The 22,814-nt window shown below is 46.5% G+C and overlaps 1 protein-coding gene and 1 pseudogene across 1 annotated transcript; one reads left to right on the forward strand and one right to left on the reverse strand.

Annotated features, from left to right (window-relative positions):
• Nucleotides 1-10,158: 10,158 nt before the first annotated feature.
• LOC136465966 (ethylene-responsive transcription factor 2-like) lies at nucleotides 10,159-10,704 on the forward strand (annotated as a pseudogene).
• A 1,855-nt stretch (nucleotides 10,705-12,559) lies between these two features.
• Nucleotides 12,560-15,392, reverse strand: LOC136464006 (scarecrow-like protein 22). The gene is made up of 2 exons (XM_066462970.1): nucleotides 12,940-15,392; nucleotides 12,560-12,909 (listed from the first exon to the last, which is right to left on the reverse strand). Exon 1 carries the CDS (start codon nucleotides 15,088-15,090, stop codon nucleotides 12,949-12,951), a length of 2,142 nt encoding a protein of 713 aa, XP_066319067.1. The 5' UTR covers nucleotides 15,091-15,392; the 3' UTR covers nucleotides 12,560-12,909; nucleotides 12,940-12,948.
• Between the last annotated feature and the right edge of the window lie 7,422 nt (nucleotides 15,393-22,814).

Genomic DNA, 22,814 nt, shown 5'->3' on the forward strand with positions numbered 1-22,814 from the left:
GTATATTAAGAAACATCAAGCCAAAGACTAGGAAGGGGAAAAAAAAGTGGAGCGGAGTATCCCTGCTGAAAGCGTAAAATTCCTGTTGATCTCCCTTGAGCTGCATGCCATTTCCCTAGTTGCTTTCCCTGGTACTCTATATAAAATCCCGGCACTTTTTCACTGTAAATAAAAGAAAAGATTTTTACTCGGTGTCGGGCTGGAACATTTTGAAACCCAGCGCCCTGGCACGGTGGCACCGTTCGAGCTGCAGCGGCAGAGAGTCCCGTGCCATTTTTCTCTAGCCCCGCCGGTGGCCTTCTCGCTTTTTACAGTCTTTTGAACAGTGACCAGACTGACTGTGACTAGGAGTGGGCTGGACTCGAGAACAGGGCCCGGCGGGACTTGCAGTTGCAGGTCCAAAAGGAAATAATAATAACCAGAGACTCCGAAAGAATGGAAGAAAGGGATAGTGCCAGTGGGAGAAAGAAAGAATTTGTTAAAGCCATTGGTCCCAAACAAATACGGGCACCTATCATTGCTGCTGTTGCCCCCTGAAGGCAGGGGCAAGGGATGGATGGGCGATTGCTTATCCGTGCCAAAACGCGGCCTGCTCCAATTTCTCATCGCCACAGTAAACTTTGAATGATATTACTGTTTACTTAGGCTGTTAGTACTATCATCAAGGCCCAACTGATGAAATCATAGGGAAACATTAACAGACAAACGTACAAAACCCAAGCCAGGTCCCAGTTGGTCCCATGCTAGTTTGGGTACAGCATTTTGTGCCGGTGTGCCCAAAATGTCCCCGCCGAAAACACGGATGAAGGTGCTGCCTGCATGGAACACCCCTGTGGTTTGGTTTCTTCCCAAGATTTCCCATTTTCCCGGGTCCGGGGGAATTCTCTTGCGGAAACAAAAGTTTTCGAAGGAATCATCATTGGACTGTTTCTTTCCCATTTATGGATGATGACCCACCTCTTAAACCTTTTGACAATAAATGATGAAAAGGGAAGGTGAGTTTGCCAAGGTTGCTTCCCTCTTCTCCTTTTGCCCAGTGGTCCCAGTCCCAACGAGGCAGCCGCGTTTCCGGAGCGTAGCGTCCCCCTCCCTCCGTGCCTCCATCCATCCCCCCTTCCCGGCTTCGCCAGCAGGCTGCAGTTCACTGTACGGTCGGAGGGTGTTTGTTTCCCGCCTAATAAAATTTAGCCCTGTCATATCTAATGTTTAAAAAAATACATGAAGTATTAAACGTAGACTAATTACAAAACTAATTTCATATATTGAAACTAATTTACAAGATAAATCTATTAAGCCTAATTAGACTCATGTTTAGTCTTTCTAATTAGTACCTAAATATTCGATGAGATATCTACTAAACTTTAGTTTATCGGCATGTTCGCTGGTTGGTTTCTGGGCTAGTTTAAACTGGCCAGTGCTGATTTATTGTGAGAAAAAAACACGGTTGACCAGTTAAATAAGCGTGTCTGCCCAGAAGCGCGCATGGCGCATGGAGCAGGACAGCAGGAACAGCAACGATCAATGGGCGCATTGATGACGGCAGGAGGTCAAGGTAACCAGTCTTTGCAATGTTTCCACATGATACTGTGGACTAGTATTTGGCTTTGGGCATGAAAAAAAATCCAAAAAGAAAAGAAATGTCAGACCAGGCCATGAGGAAAGGGTAATGCGGTCATTACAGCAAATTCGGTGTTGTGCAGTGCAGTAGTGCTAGGTTTTTGGGGCTCGCCACATCGGCTGTTCGGGCACGGACAACGTACGGCGTTTTAATCACCTGGGAACGTGTCTTTGCGCTGGCCGTGCTGCCAGCACAGTAGTCAGCACGCGCGATCGCTGAACCGTCGCACATGCCAGAGCCGGTGGAGGGGGTGTAGCAGTATAGCACGGTTCATGTACAGTGCGTTGTAGACTACTCCCTCTGGTTCTCTAAAACAAGTCGTTTTAAGATTGTCTTAAGTAAAATATTTTAAACTTTGACTATAAATAATTTTTTTTGGATTGAGTTTGAAAATATGAAAGTGATGTAAGTAAATTCATCTCGAAATGTGGTTTTATAAAAGTATATATTGACTATATTTTATAAATATTTTATAGCAAAAAGTTGCGGTCAAAGTCGTTTCTTAGAGACCGTGTCGACGTCCAAAACGACTTGCTTTAGAGAACCGGAGGGAGTACTACAGAGTACTGGATGATGATGAACGTCCCTCGCTATCATGTGTATATTTGGCCACGCAGCCCGAGCCCGTCGGCTCGGCCCAAGGCCCGATTTTTTGGCCCGGCCCAAGCACGGCCCGGCATGGAGGCTAGCGAGCCCGGGCTAGCCCGGCCCGGAACAGCAGGCCATGTCTGGGCCTGACCCTAGGCACGTGGGCTAGCACGGCACGGCCTGCTACAGAGCAGCCGGCCCGCTAGCGGCCCGGCCTGCCAGCGCCCCGCCACCCCCCCGCGCTGCGCCTCGCCCTCACATATAAGCAACTCCCCCCGTTGCCTCGCCTCCTCACCTCTCCACACTCCTCGCCTGTTCCGCTCCGCGGTCAGCAGTCGCCTCGCCTCCTCGACCTCGTCCGCTCCAAACCCTAACCCTAATCCCCACTCCCCAGTTCCCCACTCATTCGTCGCGGCGCAGCCGAGCCCCGCTCGTCCAGTCACCTCGGCCTCACCGATGGCCGGCTCCGCAGTCCGCTCCCAACCCTAACCCTAATCCCCAGTCGCTCACCGGCTCGCCACGGTGCAATCTCTGCTCTCTCTCTCTCGCCCGCATCGACCGTATCCACGATCTGGTGAATCTGATCTCTCTCACGCGATCTACTAATCTCGTCCATCGTCCCCGACTCCGGTGACCTCGATCCGCCTCTTCTCCCTTTCTCCCTCTCTCCTCTCTCACTCTCGGTGAACTATGTGAGTTCATGACCATGTTCCCGTCCGTCCCTCCTTCGTCGTTCGCCATCATTTCTAATCAGTCTCTCTCCTCTGGGTGGCCCTCATCATCTTCGGCACTGGGCTCCGGTTGCGTAGGTACTTCGCTAATCCTAACCCTAACCCTAACCCTAGACCAGTCTTCTCCACTTCTTGTGTCTCTTTCACTGACTCTGGATCTATACCTCTATCTCTCTGACTCTAATTTTCTCCTCCGTGCAGGTCGGTTGCCGATGCCTCATCGTCCTCTTCCTGTGGCATAGACCGGGCATGGCGGCCACGCGTATCGTTGAGGAACGGTGCTGGAGATAAGTCGTCCACGGTCAAGGTCACCATAGCGGATGATGATGATGTCGTCTATCCACTCACTGGCAATGATGACCTGATCGCGGCAGGGATGCTCCCAGAGGACGACGACGACATCCATGACGACGCTGCTACGTTGTTGGGTATCGATGTCGGTAGCGGCTCTGCTCCAATCGATCTAGACGGTGGTGACGGTGGTGGAGGGGCGGAGCTCGCGCCGTTGGCGATGGTGACAGGGACACCGGTCGGCTCCAACAGCACATATGGTACCTCATGCCTTGGTAAGCGTAAATCTGATGTCTAGGTTGATTTTGATGAGATCTATGAGACTGCGAATGGTCAAAAGATTCGAACTGCTGCTATCTGTAAAATGTGTAAGAGTAGATTATCTGCTAGATCTTCTGTTGGCACTGGACATTTGATTAGGCATCAGAAATCTTGTAGGAAAAAGGTTGATCATGCTGCTAGGGTTTAGTCTAAGCTTTCTTATAATCCTGATGGATCTGTGCATAACTAGGACTACAATTCTGGTGTTGCTCGCTCTGAGTTGTGTAGATTGATTGCTAGGCTTGACCTTCCATTAGGTATAGGTGAGTCACAGGCATAGGAGGATTACATTATTCTTGCTCATAACCCTAGGTCGCTAAGGTTTCTAGACAAACCACCACTAGAGATCTTGGTAAGTTGTTTACTGAACATCGTGATAAGCTTAAGAATTTTGTGTTGCCTGCTGCTTCTTCTATTGCTTTGACTTCAGACATTTGGTCTGGTAATGCTAAGGAGGACTATGTGAATGCTGATTGAGAGTTACAGAAAAGGGTTATTGGTCTTAGGCTGATTGAGGTTAAATATTCTGGTGAAAACATTGCTGAAAGAATTGCTGCTATGGTTGAGGGGTATTGTCTAATTGACAAGATTTTCTCTGTCACTCTAGACAATGCTTCTTCTAATGTTAGGGTTATGAACACTTTGACACCTCTATTTGCTTGTTACTTGGGTCCTAATCCTTCACCTGATCCTTTAGATCCTAGTAACCGTAAGTGCAGTCTTGTACATCAACGTTGTGCTTATCATATCATTAATCTCATTATAAAATCTAGATTAAAGAGGTTGAAACCTTACACAGAAGATTTTAGAACCACAATTAACTTCTTAAATTCCTCTAATCAAATAATTGCATTGTTCAAGGAATACTGTAACGCTAAGGGTGTTAGACTTAGAAAGTTTGGCTTAGATATGGATGTTAGATGGAATTCTACTTACCTGATGCTTAAACACTTAGTTCTATATAAGAATGTATTTTCTGTGTTCATTAATTCCTATTATGATTCATAATTGTTGACTACAAATCATTGGTATTTTGCTGAGAAGTTACTAGAGTTTCTGGAATTCTTGTATGACTTCACTGTTTTACTGTCTGGTGTTTATTATCCTACAAGTCTACTTGTTCTGCACCAGAGATTGCTTCTCATTTGCATGCATGTGAAAAAGATCATAATTTGAGAGCTATTGTATTATCTATGAAGCTTAAGTTCCTTAAATATTGACAGGACATATCTCTGTTATATTCATATGCATTCATTTTTTATCCTAGAGCTAAGATGAGAGGTTTCTTTAATGTGCTGCAATTACTTGGTGAATACACTAGTTCTAAGTACAATTCATACAATACTGATGTTAAAACTGAATTGTATAAACTGTTTAACAAATATGAGAGCAAATTTGGTGCAGCTAGGTCTCAAAGGGTGGCACAACCATCACATCGTATAGGTAAGAAAAAGCAGGCCTAGGGAAGAATCTTTGGTCGTGGATCAGGTGTTGTTGGTCCTTCCCCTCTCCCTACCACTTCATCTTCATCTACTTCTGTTGTTTCTAAGCTATCAGCTTACTTAGACAGTGACAATATCACTTCTTATGAGAATGATTTTGACCTACTTCTATGGTGGCGTGACCACAAGCTAACCTTTCCAATCCTGTCTATAATGGCTAGAGATATCCTATCAGTTCTTGCATCTACTATGTCTTTGGAGTCTTGTTTCAGTTTGACAGGTAGGATAATTAAGGAACGACGGCGACGCTTGTCACCAGAGACCGTGGAGATGCTGACCTGCTTAAAGGACTGGGAGTTAGAAGAAAAAGGGAACAACATGTTGTTGACAACCAATAACTTGAAGACTCATTCCAGAACTTGTACCTCGATGAAGATGGACCTGCTGGTGGTGCTCCTGGTACTTAGTGAGGTACTGAGGTTGAGACTTGCCTCCTGAGTGTGTGTGTGATCTGTGACTGTGAAAGGATGTATGTGACTCAGTGACTGTGAAAGACTTGTCTATCATTTGAACAATGGTTAATTAAGAGCTGGCTGCACTCTTTTTTTCTTTCTAGGGTTTCTCACAAGGGTGAGTTTTACCTAGAAAGGTTTTTAATGAGGCAGCATTGCACTAAACAGCTCATTTTGGTTATTTATGTTGTCTGTCGGCTTTGGACTTTGATTCTGTGGATCAATGAATGTATGGAACTGTAATATGTGAATGTATCAGGCATTTCGACTTCGATTATGTGAATGTATGAAAATGTGACTGTATCGGACAAGTTTTGGACTTTGATGTTGTGAATTTAAGAAACTGTGATGCTGTATTGATGTGAACTTTGAATGTATGAATTATGAAACTGTGAGCTATTATCTGTTTATGAAATTATGAATGCAAAGGGTAACAGGCCGCGGGTTGGCACGGCCCGTTTTCTGGCCGTGCTTTGTGGGCCGGCCCGGTACGAAAATCGGCCCATAGGGCCATGCCTGGGCCGAAGGCCAGGCCCATGGGCCTATAAGGCACGGCGTGCCGTGCCGGCCCGTTGGCTATCGGGCCGTGCTGGCACGGGCCCGTCCCGTGCCGGCCCGGCCCATTGGCCAACTATGATCATGTGTCCTTTTTCTCTACAGTGCTGACGCATCTAGGAGTACGTATTTCTTTTTTCCCACAGTGATGTACAGTACTTACTGTTTCTACTGAGAAAAGATGGGGAGAGGAGCGAAAAGGGCTTCGTAAATGTAAGTGGGCCACTTCTGGTACGATTTTAAAGGCGCGAAGGCCCGATACTGGTGGACAGGAGCCTTCAGGTCCGGGCCAGCCGGAAAGATCTTCACGGCGCTGTTTGGACCATAGCCGGGACCTGCCGTCGTCTGCCGTCGTCTGTTTCCCGGCAATTTAAGAGCTGTTTGGACCATAGCCGGGACCTGCCGCTCACGCACGTCCTCCAGCGCTCTCGTCCAGCGCCATTTTCACTCTCCAACAAAGCCGCGGAACCAGCGAGCAACGCAGAAAAAACTTGGGCGGCTCAAAAAATTTGGTTGGTCGAAGGTGGAGAAGAGGAATTGGTACGCGAAAAAAAAAGTAATAATAAAACTACTAATAAGTCAGCACGATGACGGGTCGTAAGCCCGGATCATGGGCTACGGCGCGGCACACGGCCGACGACGACGGCGCGGGGCGCATGGCCGCGGCGCGGAGAGTGTCCGGCGCCCCGCGGTGAAGCATTTGGTGCCAGCTGCTGCGCGTGGAGGAGACGACGGTGTGAGGCGAGGACGCAACGCGCAGAAGAATCGAGGGCCTTGAGGCTGTCCCATGTCTTGTACTGCGGCCTGGCATGGCTTCCTCCACGTTGAGGAGCTCTCCATTGAATCCGGCAATGTTGGAAATTTGTGCCTCTGTATTTATTCGTTTGGAATTGGTTGTGAACTCTCTTGAGACGACAGACTCTTGTATGATTAGACGCAAGATTCATAAGCAACGGAAGGCTTCAGGTCCACTGTTTTTGTTTCACTATGATCTGGATGGGAAACCTGCTTCCTTTTACTGTTACTCCTGCTTTGATTGAAAAACACAGGGACATTAGTTTGGCCAACATGTTAGCCGCGGTGGCTATTGCGAATGAAAACTCTGAAGCCAGGTGCTATGGCCAAAGGAAAAGACATACTGAGCCAACTGCAAAAACTGATTTCTGAGCTGAATGACCTGTTCTTTAGTTCTGTGCTGGAAAATGCTCCAGTGGATTCTTTATTGGCATTCATGAAGATCAGCAGTCTCGACATTTTGTCCTATGATCTCTTTCAGTTGATTATGAAAGACCTTCCGTCTGCTCGCGGAGTGGTGGTAGATCTAGACCTAAAGAAAAGCTTTCTCATTGATCTATCGGGGCCTGCTGCGAAGGCCATCCGTCCAACAACGCATTCTTTTACACCGGATCAAACACCCCGTTTGCAAGTACTGTACTGTAGGCACAGATGTTCCTAGCCCATTTTGATGTCGTCATGATGTACTCATTCCATTCCAATTGTAGGCGTTTTAGTTTTTTCTTAAATCAAACTTCTCTAGTTTTTAACTAAGTTTACATAAACTACATAAATATCTACAACATCAAATTATATTCATTCAATAATCAAGAAATATATTTTATTGATATTGCATTTATTTGATAGTCTAGATAATATATTTTTCTATAAACTTGGTTAAAATTCCTTAAAATATGTTGCCACGTCGGTATGCGTTGACTGTTGAGGAGCCATGGAATTTTGTAATTTCTGAATGTTGGCCCAGTTTAGAACGACCTTTTTCTTTACGCAAGATTATAATCAGTATATTGTTAAATCCAATATTGAAAATTACAAAAAAAGAAGTGATTTCCATATGAGTAAATTACACAATTTAATAAACATCGAATTTGAAATAATAAATTAGGGAAAACTAACAATTTGGTTTCCATATGACGTGGAAGTACCTAAATAAAGAGTACACGCAAAACACAATTAGTAAATAGAAATTCGAATAGAAACGATAAAATGGTAATAGTTTGATCTCCGAATGAATTGTAAAGAAAAAAGATAAATAAATAATTCATATAAATTGTAATTAGTAAATATTAATTTGAATTCAATTTATTTTTACTGTCAAGGGATAAAAACTACTAACTTAATCCTATCTGGATTGTAATAACAATCAAAATGTATGAAAAGATACATTTGCAAAAATGTGTGATTTACCTTGGTGCAGTCTTCAGGATCATACTTAGATGGCTACTTTCGAAAGTATTTTTAATGCAAATTCAATGTTACCGCTTTTATATTATAAACTTTGAATTGTAAAATATATTCATGCCTTATATTTTGGGATGTATGGAGTAGTAGCGTAGAATTCAATCAACATCACAATTGGATTTCTAAATAGTAAATAAAAAAAGGAAATCACGTGGAACATCTATGAGAGGTGGAGGGCGCAACCGGAGCAGAAAAAAACCAGATTCCTCCCGCTCCCTTGGCAGACGCATGCGAGTTAACACTGCTGCCCCTGTGGCCCTGCCTACCGGCTTCTTCCTGGATAGCTGCTTCGGCATGTTGTGGGCGGCAAGAGAGCGTGTGATGAAGGTGACGGGATGGTGTATCGGAGAGGGCATGACAAAGATGGCGCTGGCGCGGCAGAGAGGGCTTCAACACGGGCGCGGAGGATAGGGGTCAGGCGTGATAGAGGCGGAGATGGCGCAGGCGTGGCGAAGAACGTGAAGACACAAATGAGAGCCTGTTCGTTAGGTCGTGGCTTGTCGTAAATGATCGTAAATTTTTAGCCGGAACAGTATTTTTCTCTCACACAAATCAGCCAGCAGTACTTCTTCACGAACCAGCAACGATATGAACCAGCCAACCGAACGGGCTGGAGATCCACGCGAGGCGAGTTGGCCTGCGAGTTGGCCTGCAGTGGGAGTCACGATAAGGAGGAGAGAGAATATAAAGGGAAAATGGATAATAGAGGAAAAATGAGAAGAAAACGAAAAAAAGTAATAAAAAAGAAAAAAGGGAAAGGATATTATGGTTCATGCTTTTCAACGTCGAGGTGGAGTTGTTTGGGGGTGTTGTTTTACCAAACATTTTTCTAACTATTGAAGTTGGAGCCTGAGAATACTGTTTCTTCAAAGAAGCAGCAAACAGCTATTTTTATTGAAGACGAAGACCTACCAAACAAACCCCTAAAACGGAGTAATAAACATGGATCCATATAGACCACGGTCTCAAGCTAATATGGCCAAGCGAGGAGTTTTGTTCCTCCGGCTCCTCGGCTGGTGGAGCATGAAACAAGAGCCGGAGCCATAACGGGAAAAGAGCCGGACCAAAGTCCAAATTAAGGGCCTTTTTGGCACGGCTCCCGTCAGTTCCGGTTCCACTACTACTGCAGCACCACTGTCAGTGGCGGACCCAGGATTTGAAATGAGGGTAGTCCTAATCAAAAATTTTCAACACAATACAATAAAATCTGAAAAAATTCGCTGACCAAAAAAATTGCAATAAAATCTAAAAAAGTTCACTCACTAAAAAAGTTGCAATAAAATCTAAAAAAGTTCAGTGACTATAGATCCAATCAGCCCAAGCCCTTCTCTCGCTCAGTCACTGTCCAGCGGGCCTACCTGTCAGGCTCTTCCCCTACCTCTCGATGTTGCCTCCGCCATCGTCGGCGCCCGTGCGACGAGGCCGCCCCACGCGAGCGATCCACCTCATCGCTGACGCCACCGGACTGCTAATCCGATCCTTCTTCTAATCTAACCAACGGCCGAGAGCGGAAAGCCAGCGGCCCTCCCCGTAAACTACTCGACTAGATAGATTGCAATCACTAGCACTAGCATTAGCGTCGCCTAACTGGGCCTCGACCGCTGCTTTTTTTTATTACCCAGAAAAACTCCATTCCGTCACGTGGCTCCAGGTTAGGAAAGTTCAACGAACCGCGACGCCGGTGTGAACCCGCCTCCGCCTATATAAACCGCCCCCCGGCCCAGCCCTCGCCGTTCAACTCGATCACTTCTTCCATTCCCATTCGACACACACACAGCTCACTCCCTCCTTCAGTTTCGTCATCAGCTCACAAACCAAATCGAGAGACAGAACTCGATTCCAGGATGCTGCTGAACCCAGCGTCGGAGGCGTTGGTGCTGGACACCATCCGACAGCATCTCCTGGAGGAGCCAGCGGCGGCGCGGCCGGCCGACGAGAGCTTCGGGAGCCTGGTGGCGGACCGGTGGAGCGGCTCGCTCCCGTTCCGCACCGACGACGCCGATGACATGGTGGTGTTCGGGGCGCTGTAGGACGCCTTCGCCTACAGCTGGCTGCCCGACGGCTCCTTCGCGCACGTGAAGCCCGAGCCGGCGAGGTCCCCCGACGACTCGGCCTACTCCTACTCCTACTCCTACGACGGCTCCTCCTGCTTCGGCGGCTTCCTGGACCTAGCGGAGCCGCTGACGCCCAGCAGCGAGGGCGGCGAGGCGGCCGCCACGCCCAGGTGGGAGGAGGCCGCGGCAGCCGTGGCCAGGGGCAAGCACTACAGAGGCGTCAGGCAGCACCCGTGGGGCAAGTTCGCGGTGGAGATCAGGGGTGGAAGGAGGTCGGCCATGGGCGGCCATGGATGCGGCCCTGGAGTCCTTGGCGAGCTGCCCGACGGCGGGTAGTCCCGGGCCTACCTGGACTACCCGCTGGGTCCGCCACTGACCACTGTAGCACTGAGCCGGAGAAGCTCGAAATCGTGGTTTCTCCGGCTCCTCTCCCCAATTCATTTTCTGTCTCGATTTCCGAAACGGCTCTCGCTATAGTATAGCTACAATGCCGCTACAGTACACGAGATGAGGAGCCGGAGCCCCCAGGAGCTGCGCCTAAAGTTGTATGACTCTCATGGCATTGATTTTTTTCTCTTTTAGCATTGTATTTCATATCGAACTAAGGGTCCATTTGGTAGAGCTCCAGCTCCAGTCAAAATAGCTTCATTTGTGGCTTCAATGGTGGAGCATATTTACCTGGACAGCTAAAGCAGTTTTTTTTTATCGTTTGGCAAAACAGCTTCTCCCGATGGTAAGAAATGATAGAATCTCCAAAATACCCTTTTTTTCTTTTTTTCTTTTTTCTTTTTGTTTCTATTTTCTTTTTTCCTTTTGCTACCTTATCCGCTCGATTATGGTTGCAACAGCCGCACGCGAGTGCCTTATCTGCTCGCTCGCATGGCCGAACGCGCGTGCGCGAGCGTCTTCATCCTCTGGACGCACCCACGCGCTCGGTGAGAAGGCGACTCGGCTGCTGGCCGCGCACCTCTGCTGCCTAGCGACGCGTGCACCTCTGCTGGCGGCGCTCCGGCACCCGCGCGCTCGAGCGTCACCTCGCCCTGCGCACCCGCGCCTCGGCGAGACGGCGACCCCGCTGCCCCCACGCCACTCCGCCTCGAGTCTACGTCCGTCCTGGAGCTGCGTGGACCGACGGCGATGGTCCAGTGCGGCGGCGATGCTCCGGCACCCATGTCTGACGAGGGGTATTTTCGCCTGGGCCCACAAAGACGGAGGATGGAGCCGGGTGAAGCTCGTTTTTTTTTTTGGCTCCTCCTCTCGTCTGCGGCTCCAGTCAGCAGGAAACGCAGAGCTTCACACACGGAGCACTGCTGCCTTCACCCGTTTGGCTGGCGGAGCCAAAAAAAAAAACATCTCTAGGAGCCAAGCGAGAAGCTGCACCCAACGGGCTCTAAATTCCAAGATTGTTTCAACACGGAACTCATACCCTATGCTAAAAAAAACCCTCTTAATTCCACATTACTACATTAGGAATGGACCATTACGAGTACAGCTCAAATAGAGATGCACTATGTGCACCAGTAAACTTCTAAACAATCTCTAATTATCTTCTTGAAACAAAACTTTAGTTCTACTATTTCCAACACAGCTGGTTCAAACTCTAAGCACGACCAGCACGCTAACCTTTTGAAATAAGGCCCTGTTTGGTTCCGAGCTCCTAAAACTTTAGTTCCTAAAAGTTTTAGGCAGCATTCTAAAACCTTCTAAAAGAGTGTTTGGTTGCACCTCCTAAAACTGACTAAAAGCAATAAATGTTGTTGAACAAAGACACTTTTACCCTTCTTTAGGAGAGAGAGAGAGGGGGAGGGGGCAATAAATGAGGGGTAGTGGGGGTCCAGGAAGAACTTTAGGAGGTTTTAGGAGGGGGTGGAGCTCCTAAAGAAAAACCAGCCTCCTAAAACTTTTAGGAGGTTTTAGAAGGGGGTGTTTGGTTCTTTAGACAGATTCTATCCAGATTTTAGCTCCTAAAGGTTTTAGGAGGGGTAACCAAACAGGGCCTAATTGTCCGTAACAATACTAATTTTGAATGCTTGAGTCTAATGAAAGTCAGACCCAAATTTTGGCAGTATGATGATGGATGGCATCAGCAATCTGAAGCGAATTGCAGATGAGGTAACAGGACATATTAAAGTTTGATCCATAACAATTGAACCGCACAACAAAAATACCGTAAGAACAAGAACTGATATAAAGAAACACAAAACACATATTAATACTGTACCACAAACATTTGATAGGTTAATTATACCCTCTCCACACAAGCAGTGTTTCAGATGACATGAGATGTCTAGTGGCCTGAGAGCAAGCAGGGTAAAAACGTAGAGCAACAACATTACCCTAGAGACAATGAGACATTGACACCAACATCGCTAAAAGTCCACTAGTTCTAGCTAATAAGTTGCAAAGATAATCAACACGAAGGGTTCAACACCAATATATTAGTTTCCTTTGCAACACTTAAATTGCAAGACAAAATACACATTACTGGAGTTGAAGATGCCAGCAAGGTGGTGAAATATTGGTGCGCAAAGGTGTCGATTGCTGAGCTGATCAGCACCGCCATGCTGATACCTGAGCTGATCAGCACCGCCATGCTGATACAGTGACAAGCTCGCCACGCTGCCAGTATAGTGTGAGCCCGACCCCACATTTCTCCAAGTGGAAACCACGGACCTGCACCCGCTTCAGGAGGCAGTCGGCCTGTGCCTCCGCCAAATTGCTGGGCGGAACAGGCACGAACCCAGCAGCTGCAAATGCACTTCGCCATGCAATTGGCTTGTCCACCTTGCCCCGCCCAAGCAACGAATCCTCAATTCTTGGCAGAATCAGGAACCTCTCAATCTTGCCGGCAGAATCAGCATCAATGCCAGCAGCATCAAGCGAATCAAGGAGGAACATGCAAGACTGAAAGCAATTCAAGAAGTGCTGTGAGAACGGAAGATCAGCACGATCAGCGCCATGGTCTATGGCTATCACAATCTTAGGAGCCAGCTGTTTTACCAACCGAAGGATCGCTGGCAGTGGTGGTGCACGAGCAGAGCAACCAGCCGGGAGGACAACAGCTACAACTTCATCACCACTGGCAGAAATGAGCTCTGAAGGGTTGATCATATCAGCACTGATAGCACTGAACTCAAAGGGAATTCCAAGGTCTGCAGCAAACTGTGCAATGTTGTCACGCGCAAGACGCAGCTCCAGTGGATGGTGGGAAGCCGCTGATACAAAGGCAGTGAGCTTAACGAACGGCAGAGCTGCACCACCTGCGCCACGGCGGTGTGCAAGCTCCTGCAAGAAAGAAGCCCACTGGCCTCCAACACCAAGATCAAAATCGATGACATGGATGCAGGACGATGTGCTGCCGACAATTTCGTCAAGAAGCGCCTGCGTTGCGGTGAAGTTGGTGAACTGGAGCACGGGCGAGTGGTCAGAGAAAGTCTTGTACGCCGCGAGCTTGAGGGCAACGTCGAGTGGTGATGTGAGGTGGCAGCCGCCATGGTGGCCTTCGGCGAGCGCGAGGAGGAGGGCCTCCTTGAGGTAGGAGGCGGAGCGGAGGAACGGCTTCCCGAGCGGGGGAAGCTGGTGATTGAGCCGCGCCAATATCTCTCGCGCGCCAATGGAATTGCCTGCTTCGGCGGCCTTTGCCGCCGCCGCCAGCTCGTCCAGCAACTGCTGCTGCGCTGCCTCCGCAGCCGTCGTCTTCATCGCCCCGTGGGGAGGTGGTGGCGAAGGCTGGAGTTGGAATGGAGCAGGGCCATTAAGTGGTGGAAAGGCATGACCTTGCCCCGCCGCCGGCGTCAGAAGCCGGTTTCGAGCGAGATAGAGGTCATCTCCTATGGATTGATGACGTTTGGGCGGTGGTTGGACGAGTGGCGACTGCTGATTGTGGTCGGGGAAGGAAGGGATGGGCATGAAGAAGGTTGTGGCGGGGGTCGGCTGGTGCTGGTACTGGTGGAGGAGGCCGGGCGGCTGCGCACCAAGAAGAGGGGGCTTTCTGTCGATACCTTCGTGGAACAGCACCGGAGGCGGCGGCTGGAGGGAAGCAGACTCCAGTGAGAAGAGGCCGAAGGCCGAGGACGCCTTGTTGCCACCGCCGCCGCTGTTGGTAGCGTGCGACAGCGCACCAGGGGACGACATGTCCGAAGCAACGCCGCCGAGGTGGGGATCAAGCGTGAAACCCAGGGGGTCCGCCGCCGGGAACCCGAAGCCCACATTGTCAAGGAGCGGCTGCTGGTGCACGGGGAGCGGCGGCCCTGGCTGATCCAGGTCGCCGGCGGCCCCAATGATCCAGTTCAAGAACGTCTGGTCCTGCCCCGGCGCAGCGGCGTTGCCGAGCATGGCGTCCCAGCTCTCGCCGCCGCCGGCGACCTCCATATCGAGGCCGGTGGGAATCGGCGGCAGCTCACAGCCGCCGGCCCAGTCCTCCTTCCCGCCGCCGCCGCCGCCGTGCTGACCGGAGGCTCCCCATTTGGTGGCTTCGGCGGCGGCGGCGCTGCTGTCCGAAACCACCGCCACGCCGGTCGAGTCCGCAGGGCCGCCGCCCAGGGACGACGACAGCGTCGATGTCGAGTTGTTGGGGCTGGGGCTCCGCGTGCAGTCCAGCACGGACCTCGGCTCCAACAGCGCCTTCGCCTTCGCCTTCTCCTGCGGCCAGAACAGCGTCTTGCCGCCTCCGACGAGGTCCGCGGCCCCGTTCCGCTGGGCACCGAACAACGCCACCCTCATCTACCTAATCCCACATAATCTCGCCGGGCGAAGGTATGACGTGGAGGAATTCTTGGCTCGGTGCGTCTGATGGGGAGGGGACGGGCCTGGGCGTGCGAGAGTATAGAACAGGGAGGAGGTGGGGGCAAGCAGGAGCACCGCGTGCCCTTGCCTGCCTTGTGCCTCTCTGCTCAGTTCTTTCCCAAGTCCCAACTCACACGCTCCCTCCTCCTCCTCCTCTCTCTCTCTCTTCCCTTGCTGCAAGCTGCTATGCTGTGGTCTCGCCCGCGCTCTCTCTCTCTCTCCTTGCTTGCTCTGTGGCCTCGTCTCTCTCTACTGCCATTGCCCCTGGATGCGTGAAACATAAAAAAGGTTTTAAAAGTGTCCCTCTCTCCATCATTTTCATTGATCTACCGCTAGGGCCACGTTTAGGGGGTGTTTGGTTTCTACAGGAAAATTTTAGTCTCTGTCCCATTGGATGTTTGACACATGCATGAAGTATTAAATATAGATGAAAAAAATAACTAATTGCACAGATTGTGACTAATTTGCGAGACGAATTTTTTAAGCCTAATTAGTCCATGATTTGACAATGTGGTACTACAGTAAATATGTGCTAATGACGGATTAATTAGGCTTAATAGATTCATCTCGTAAATTAGTCTCCATCTATGTAATTAGTTTTATAATTAACTCATATTTAGTTTTCCTAAATAGCATCCGAACGTTCGATGTGACATGGACTAAAATTTAGTCCATGGAACCAAACACCCCCTTAGTTCGACGGATTCGACGCCGCCGGATTTACTATGAAACACTGTAGCGCATTGTAGAATTTCGTATGTATTCAGTAATAATTGTTCAATCGTTGACTAATTAGGTTCAAAACATTCGTCTCGTAAAGTACAATCTAACTATGCAATTAGTTTTTAATTTTGTCTATATTTAATACTTCATACATATACCATAAATTTGATGTGACGAAAAATCTTCTTTTTACATAGTATAAAAGTTGGGAGTTAGAAGCAACTAAACAAGGCCTAGCTTGTACTCCTACCTGCGGAGTACTCACTCCATCACGTCCATAAAAAAATGCAATTACAAGATGTCAATCAATAAGTTTATAAATAATATTAATATTTATGTCTTTATATAAAATTTATTATAAAAATATAATTAATAAATAATCTAACTGTACTCATTTTATATCATGATTGATAATATTTTCTTATATAAATTTAGTCAAAGTTTAAACCGTTTGATTTTTCAAAAAACGAGAATTACATTCTTTTTTGGACGGAGCGAGTACGTTCTACTAGTACTACATACGATATTGGCCGTAGCTCTAAAAAGTAGTGTACCTATATTTATTTCTATACTAGCTCAAACGTGCCCATGCGTTGCAATGGAGCCAAAAACATCTTGAGATTGGACTATGTATCATCACTAGACACGAGTCTTTCGAACTTGAGTTACAATCTTATAGAGTGTGTTTGGTTCACTTCTTCGGCCTAAGTCTGGCTAGGAAATAAGCTAGGTTACATTAAACCTGGCTTTTCCAGTGCCCTGATGTGAAACTGATCTCTCCACTAAGTTGTAGCTTATTTCTCCATCGACGGGCTGCCCATTTTATCCGACTTTTTTATTTTTTAGCCATTTTAAAAAAAATCACAAATATGCCCCTAGAAATAAGATTTCAAAATCTGGACTCTTAACTCGGTGCCATCGTTGCAGGCGCCGAGGTCTTGGGCTCGACGTAGACGTGGCGGTGACTTAGCATGCAGCTCAACGCCGTAGATCGTGGTGCCGAGCTTGGCATAGTAGATTCTAGTGCCGAGCTAGGCGTCAGGATCTATGGCGCCGAGGTGGTGTTTTAACCCCACCCCCAACCTTTCTACCCAAGCCTTCTTCCTCTTCTTTCTCCTCCCTCTCGGGTTTTTCTCTCCCTACTTCGTCCTACCTCATGAATCGATATATTGGACCTTAGAAACTTTGATTTGATCCATAGATCTTTGAGAGCAAGGTATCCTCGCTCTCCTCCTAGTTTTTTTTGCATCGATTTGGTATATATTAGTCGGATTTTTCAACCTAAGAATCGTCATTACTTAGGGTTTCATATAATTTTTAATATTTGTATTATACAACCGTAGGATGCCAAGACGTGAAAAAGCTAGCAAACCAAGGTAACCGCAGCGTATGTTGTTATGTTATGGGTTCATTGTTGTGCATCAAATGGGAAACCTTAGGTTTAGGGTTTAATGTTAATTGCTTTCGGTTCTTAGAACGAAATTGGTTGTATTGTAGTTATGGCCGAATAACCGGAAATGCCTTCGACCCATTGCCTCTGCCTAGTGGTGTTCTAGTGCCCATGTGCTTTTGCGGCGATCCTTGCAAGGTAGACAAGTCTGATAAAGAGGACACGTATAGACAGAGGTATTGTATGTATTCCAATTTTTCGTTTGAGCCTACACTTCGTCAGCGCCGCATTAACAAGATGGTGAGGAATTGATGTTTGTGTCATATGACATCTTGCATTATTTTTTTGTTTTATAACAATTGCATTATTTGCAGACCCCCTCACTGCTCTGTGATTTTGAGCAGTGGATCGACACTGAGATTAAGCCTGAAGACAAGGAATGGATGCAGAAACTGTTGCGGTAGGAGGTAGAGGACAAGAAGATGATAGAGAAGAGATGCAGAGTGAAGGCTGCAAAAAAGGAGCACAAGAAAGTAGAGGAAAGGAGGCGTGTTGCTGCGTACAGGGAGGAGAGGGAGAAGAAGCTTGAGCGTGCACGTCGAGCGAAAGCAGCGATGAAGGAGAATCCTGATGCCCTGAGGAAGAGAAAGTGGCCTTGTTGCACTCGGTAGTCTCCATGACTTGCTAGTTCTATGGTTCATTCATGAACAATGTTGTTTACTGTCGGCACATACTTCTAGTATTATTGTGTTGTTTAGTGTGGCATAGTATTGGATTTTTCATTATGTGGTTATTTTCATTATTTGTGGTCATAATATTCAACTTAATATTACGGACGTAGTAAAATGTGATCATGCGCTGCAAAGAAAACCTAACGAAGTAGGGCTTATACAATTCAACACACAAAACACATGAAATGGCATGTGAGAATATGTACCGAACTAGGGTACAGAGTTCCTTCGAATAAACCTAACATGCCTTAGGTAATTAAACCAAACAACAAACACATAGATATGCCATGTGAATAAGATAAAGTCATCCTAGTAGTGTGAGCACATAGCAAATTGTGTTGCACCTTCTCCACAGTAGGCTCCCATTGTTGGTGGTGGTGGTGGCGGGGATGGTGGTGGAGGCCCCTTGTTCTTGTGGTTAGAGTAGGTGCAATATAGATCATTACAGAGTACCTCCTGTGAATCGACACCATTGTTGTTGTCATCCTGTCCTATATCCTTGTAACCGCTGCTAACTTCTCTTTCTAGATCGAAGATATGGTCCTACAGGTAGTAGATGTACTCCGCATGTGGATAAATAGGTCGAGAATTGACCCACCTAGTGAACCCATAGTTTTCTTCAGCCAAGGAAGACTGCAATAAGTATGTCATGTAAGTTGTATAGAAGAGGAATATATTAAAGAAACTAATAGTAATAGCAATTACCTATGCTCGCAGGTATTTGAAGAAACGACGACCTCCATCTACCTCAGTGAATATCTGCACTAGGCAGTCCTCACCATACATGCATTTTGGCCACTCTTCTTTTCGTTCATCATATCCTCTCAGTGGTGCCTCTTTGGTGAAATCACTTTTGCTCTCAACTAGAAACCTCTCATAAAGAGCTTCCTTAAAGAAATAAGATCAAGAGAACCCTCCCACACAATGGTAGTTCCCTTCTTCTTTCCTCTCTATCTAGATGACCCTCCAAACATTGGTACTGCAACAAAAAAATACTAGTTAGGAAGTAAGTAGCAATGCATCCAGCATTGCGTATATATACGCAGAGGTAGGTTTAGTTGCCATTTTAATGTGTTTTAACTAGTCACAAGAAGCCTAATTAGTTTTACTGAAGAGCCTATTTCAATGGACACTGAAAAGCCTAGATTCATTTCCTGAAAAGCATATTCGTCGTTGACATGATAAATCACTAAAAAGCCTAGATGCTATAGGTGTACTATGTAAGTGAAGTGATATATCATTGCTATCATCGTACTCCTTGTCCTTGTAACTAAAAAGTCTATTTTCATTGTCTAAAGAGCCTAGATTCATTTGCTGTTACTGAAAAGCCTAGATGGTATAGGTGTACTATGTAAGTGAAGTGATAAATCGCTATTGTCATCGTACTCCTTGTCCTTGTAGTTGAAAAGTCTATTTTCATTATCTGAAAAGCCTAGATTCATCCATTATTACTGAAAAGCCTAGATGCTATATATGTACTATGTAAGTGAAGTGATAAATCGCTGCTGTCATCGTACTCCTTGTCCTTGTAACTGAAAAGTCTATTTTCATTATCGGAAAAGTCTAGATTCGTTTACTGTTATTAAAAAGCCTAGATTCATCTGCAAAGCGTCTGTATGATACGATTGGTCTATACATGTTCTAATGAATTTATATTTAATCTGTGTACTATATTTGTGCCTTTTTAGCAGTGTTGTGTAATTAATGATTCATGGAAAAAATTCATAAGAGTTTCCCTTATTTCCGGAGCATCCACAGTTACGAACAGAGACATCATTATATAATCCAAACATTTAATCGTCCAAAGAGCGCAATACAATCACAACGAATATCACAATCAACATAACATGTCCTGCATAGACTAAATAGTCCACAATGTCCATACAGTCCCAAATAGTTATAGAAAAGTAACTACAAAATCCATAATAGTACATACTAACATCTACCACAGACCCTCACTACCTCCTAGTCTTACACTTACCCTTGTGACCAAGAGCGATAGTACCTAGAGTGTAAGGGTCAAATGGACGGCATCACCTAGTGCCTGGAGGCTATGTAGGCTGAGTCGAGGGAGCGTCCTAGAGCTAAGAGGGGCCAAGCTCCTCGTGTCTCTAGTCCACGTCGTCGTCGTCGTCCTCATCCCCTATAGGTGCTTGGCTAGAGGAACCTAAGCCTCCTTTGCCTATGGAAGGAACGTACACATCTTATGTCATGGCTGTCCTGCAACCACAACGAGCAGCCGCACGGCGTAGCTAACATGACAGCCTCTATTGTATAAAATTATGTTAACTAAAAGAATCTAACATATTAATAATATGTTTGAAAGAATATTTTGAATCTTACGTCTAGGAAGCTACACGTGTCGTCGTCCCTGACTCTCAGACGAGTGTGCTCAATGTATTCAATGGAGCATTTGAGGGTATTGCCCTACAACAAAGTTCTCAGTAATAATACTTCTAAATAGATAGCAACATGTTTTGTTTTTTTTTGTATAAGAATCTAACATATTATAAGGATGCTATGGCTCAAAGGTGGCACTAACTAAAATAGATACCTCTAACGCATAATGTATTGGTATGCAACTTAATATAGAAAAATAAGGCAACTAACTTACTACTCTGTCCAAGATTGATCCGGCCTCCACCTACCTTCCTGCACGAGTAGATTGGTCGTACACCGTGTCTTCATCGTCAGAGGACTCAATGTCAGCGTAGTCATCTTCTGTCCATTGTAGCCTTAGCTTGCAACATGTCACACGTTGGTACCAAGCTTGGTATCACCTGAACTCACGGTTCGTGTGCAGGTCATTGTTCTCATCCATGTTGTCGTGCATCTACTCCCATTGCTCAATGTAGTACTGGTGGTGCTTCTCTCAGTCAAAAATCTTTCTATTCTTCTAACGATCCAACCTGCACATATGTAATCATTACTTGAATCCATGTACATGTCACCATATTAATGGAAATGGACCATCACAAGATATTTGAAATAGCAAAACATTTACTTGTGTAAGTCAATACCAGTCGAGAACGGAGCCTTTGGCCAAAGCGGTCTCACTCCAAATTGGTGTGTAACTCTATCTGGTAGGTGGAACTCAACAGCATAGAAATAGATTAGAGGGTACTTCATCCTATAGAAGTCATCGTCGCACCCACACATGTTGCTCAAATGAAAAGGAAGTGCCCTCTATCGATCATATGGCTCCCACGACACCTGCAACATGTCCAAACAAGGATGTTAGATGGTATACTAAACCATTTTAAACTAGCATGGGAAATAAAATTTACTTACACTAGATGCCATGAGCATGTCTAGCTCGTTCGTGAACTTAATGTACGCTCGCTGTAACCTTAGGAACCACTCACGATGAGCCAAAACCTTAGGACGACCAATTGGTAGATGAGCCCACATCCATAACTGAAGTAGGTACACGTATCCACCAAGTGACGCTATGGACGAAGTCCCACAACACCCCTCGCATAGCTGTCGATAAAGAAAACCCAAGACTGTAGAGCCCCAGCTGTACTGACCTACCTGGTCCCAGTCACTGAGGCAGTGGACCCACATCCATGATGTAGTGTCACCTATGGCTTTAGGGAAGAGAACGTAGGCAAACAGGTGTAGGATCCATGCCCTGCAGTAGTATCCAACTGTCTCCTCATCTGCCTCCTCGAGGCACTATGCGAACTCTTGCCGAAGCCAGGAGATTAGAACTCTAGAAGTGCAAGCCCCTTTCTCACCAACCTCACGCCCAAGGAAGGCCTCTACTCGTGCTCTCCAGCCTTCTGACCTACACTGCCTAGTAACTGCGTTGCCGTGAATCCTTAGGCCTAGCATCTTCTGACAGTCCTAGAGCGTGACAGTCGTCTCTTCGAAAGGTAATTGGAAGCTATGAGTCTCCGGCCGTCACCTACATTTTAGACAAAGAAAGATTACATGTCAAAAAGGTAAGCGCATGAACAAATGGCAATGAATGGAGGCAATGATTGAAGATAATACCTATTAACCAACGTAGTTATGGCCGCTGAGTTAAACTTAGGCAACCCACGATGAACCTAAAAAGAGATGACATCTAGGCCAGCTCTTTGTCGGAAAGGAGTATACCTATTGTTGTACTGCATGTCTAAGAACCCATTGTGGGTTCTAGGACGAAGGAGCGAAAGGTCCTACATAGAATAAAACATAGTCTCCCATTACTTCATGAACATATGTACACTCATAAAAGGTGCAGTACACCCTCAATTGCAATGCCATCATCATCATCTCTAAGGCAATGCAGCTCCTACCAAGCCCTTGCAACCATCTCACTAAATGAAGGCCTATTATTGAATAGCACAGGCACACTTTGCATATCAATAAACTCAACATATCCATAGCGATCATATTCAACGGTGCCTCTATGATATATGGTCACTAGGTTGTCGATCTATTTCAAACAAATAATGAAACGCATGTCCTTTAGTCCAAATTAGATGATAGATAGTACCTAATAAGTACTTTCTAACTACAAACTAAGTAAATAAGATAATAACTACGTATATATATACAGTGTACTCACAAAATAGTTATGTCTATGTACCTATGTTTCAATCTATCTACATATCTAACTATATCTATGTACCTATATATCTATGTTTCTATCTATCTACATATCTATCTCACTAGATCACTAACTAAATCAACTACCTGAGCGCGGGTGCGGCGGCTTGGGCATGTGGGCGGGGATGGTACGACAGCGGTGATGGGCGGTAGAGAGAAAGAGATAGGAAGAGAGAAAGGAAGGGAGGGCCCATACATAAGAGAGGGCTTGGCGCCAG

Source organism: Miscanthus floridulus, chromosome 7, assembly GCF_019320115.1.
Source record: "Miscanthus floridulus cultivar M001 chromosome 7, ASM1932011v1, whole genome shotgun sequence".
Taxonomy (NCBI): Eukaryota; Viridiplantae; Streptophyta; class Magnoliopsida; order Poales; family Poaceae; genus Miscanthus; species Miscanthus floridulus.

What these genes read in the sequence shown, in the direction of transcription:
- LOC136464006 (XM_066462970.1), bottom strand. Translation starts at nt 15,090, where the DNA reads ATGAGGGTGGCGTTGTTCGGTGCCCAGCGGAACGGGGCCGCGGACCTC.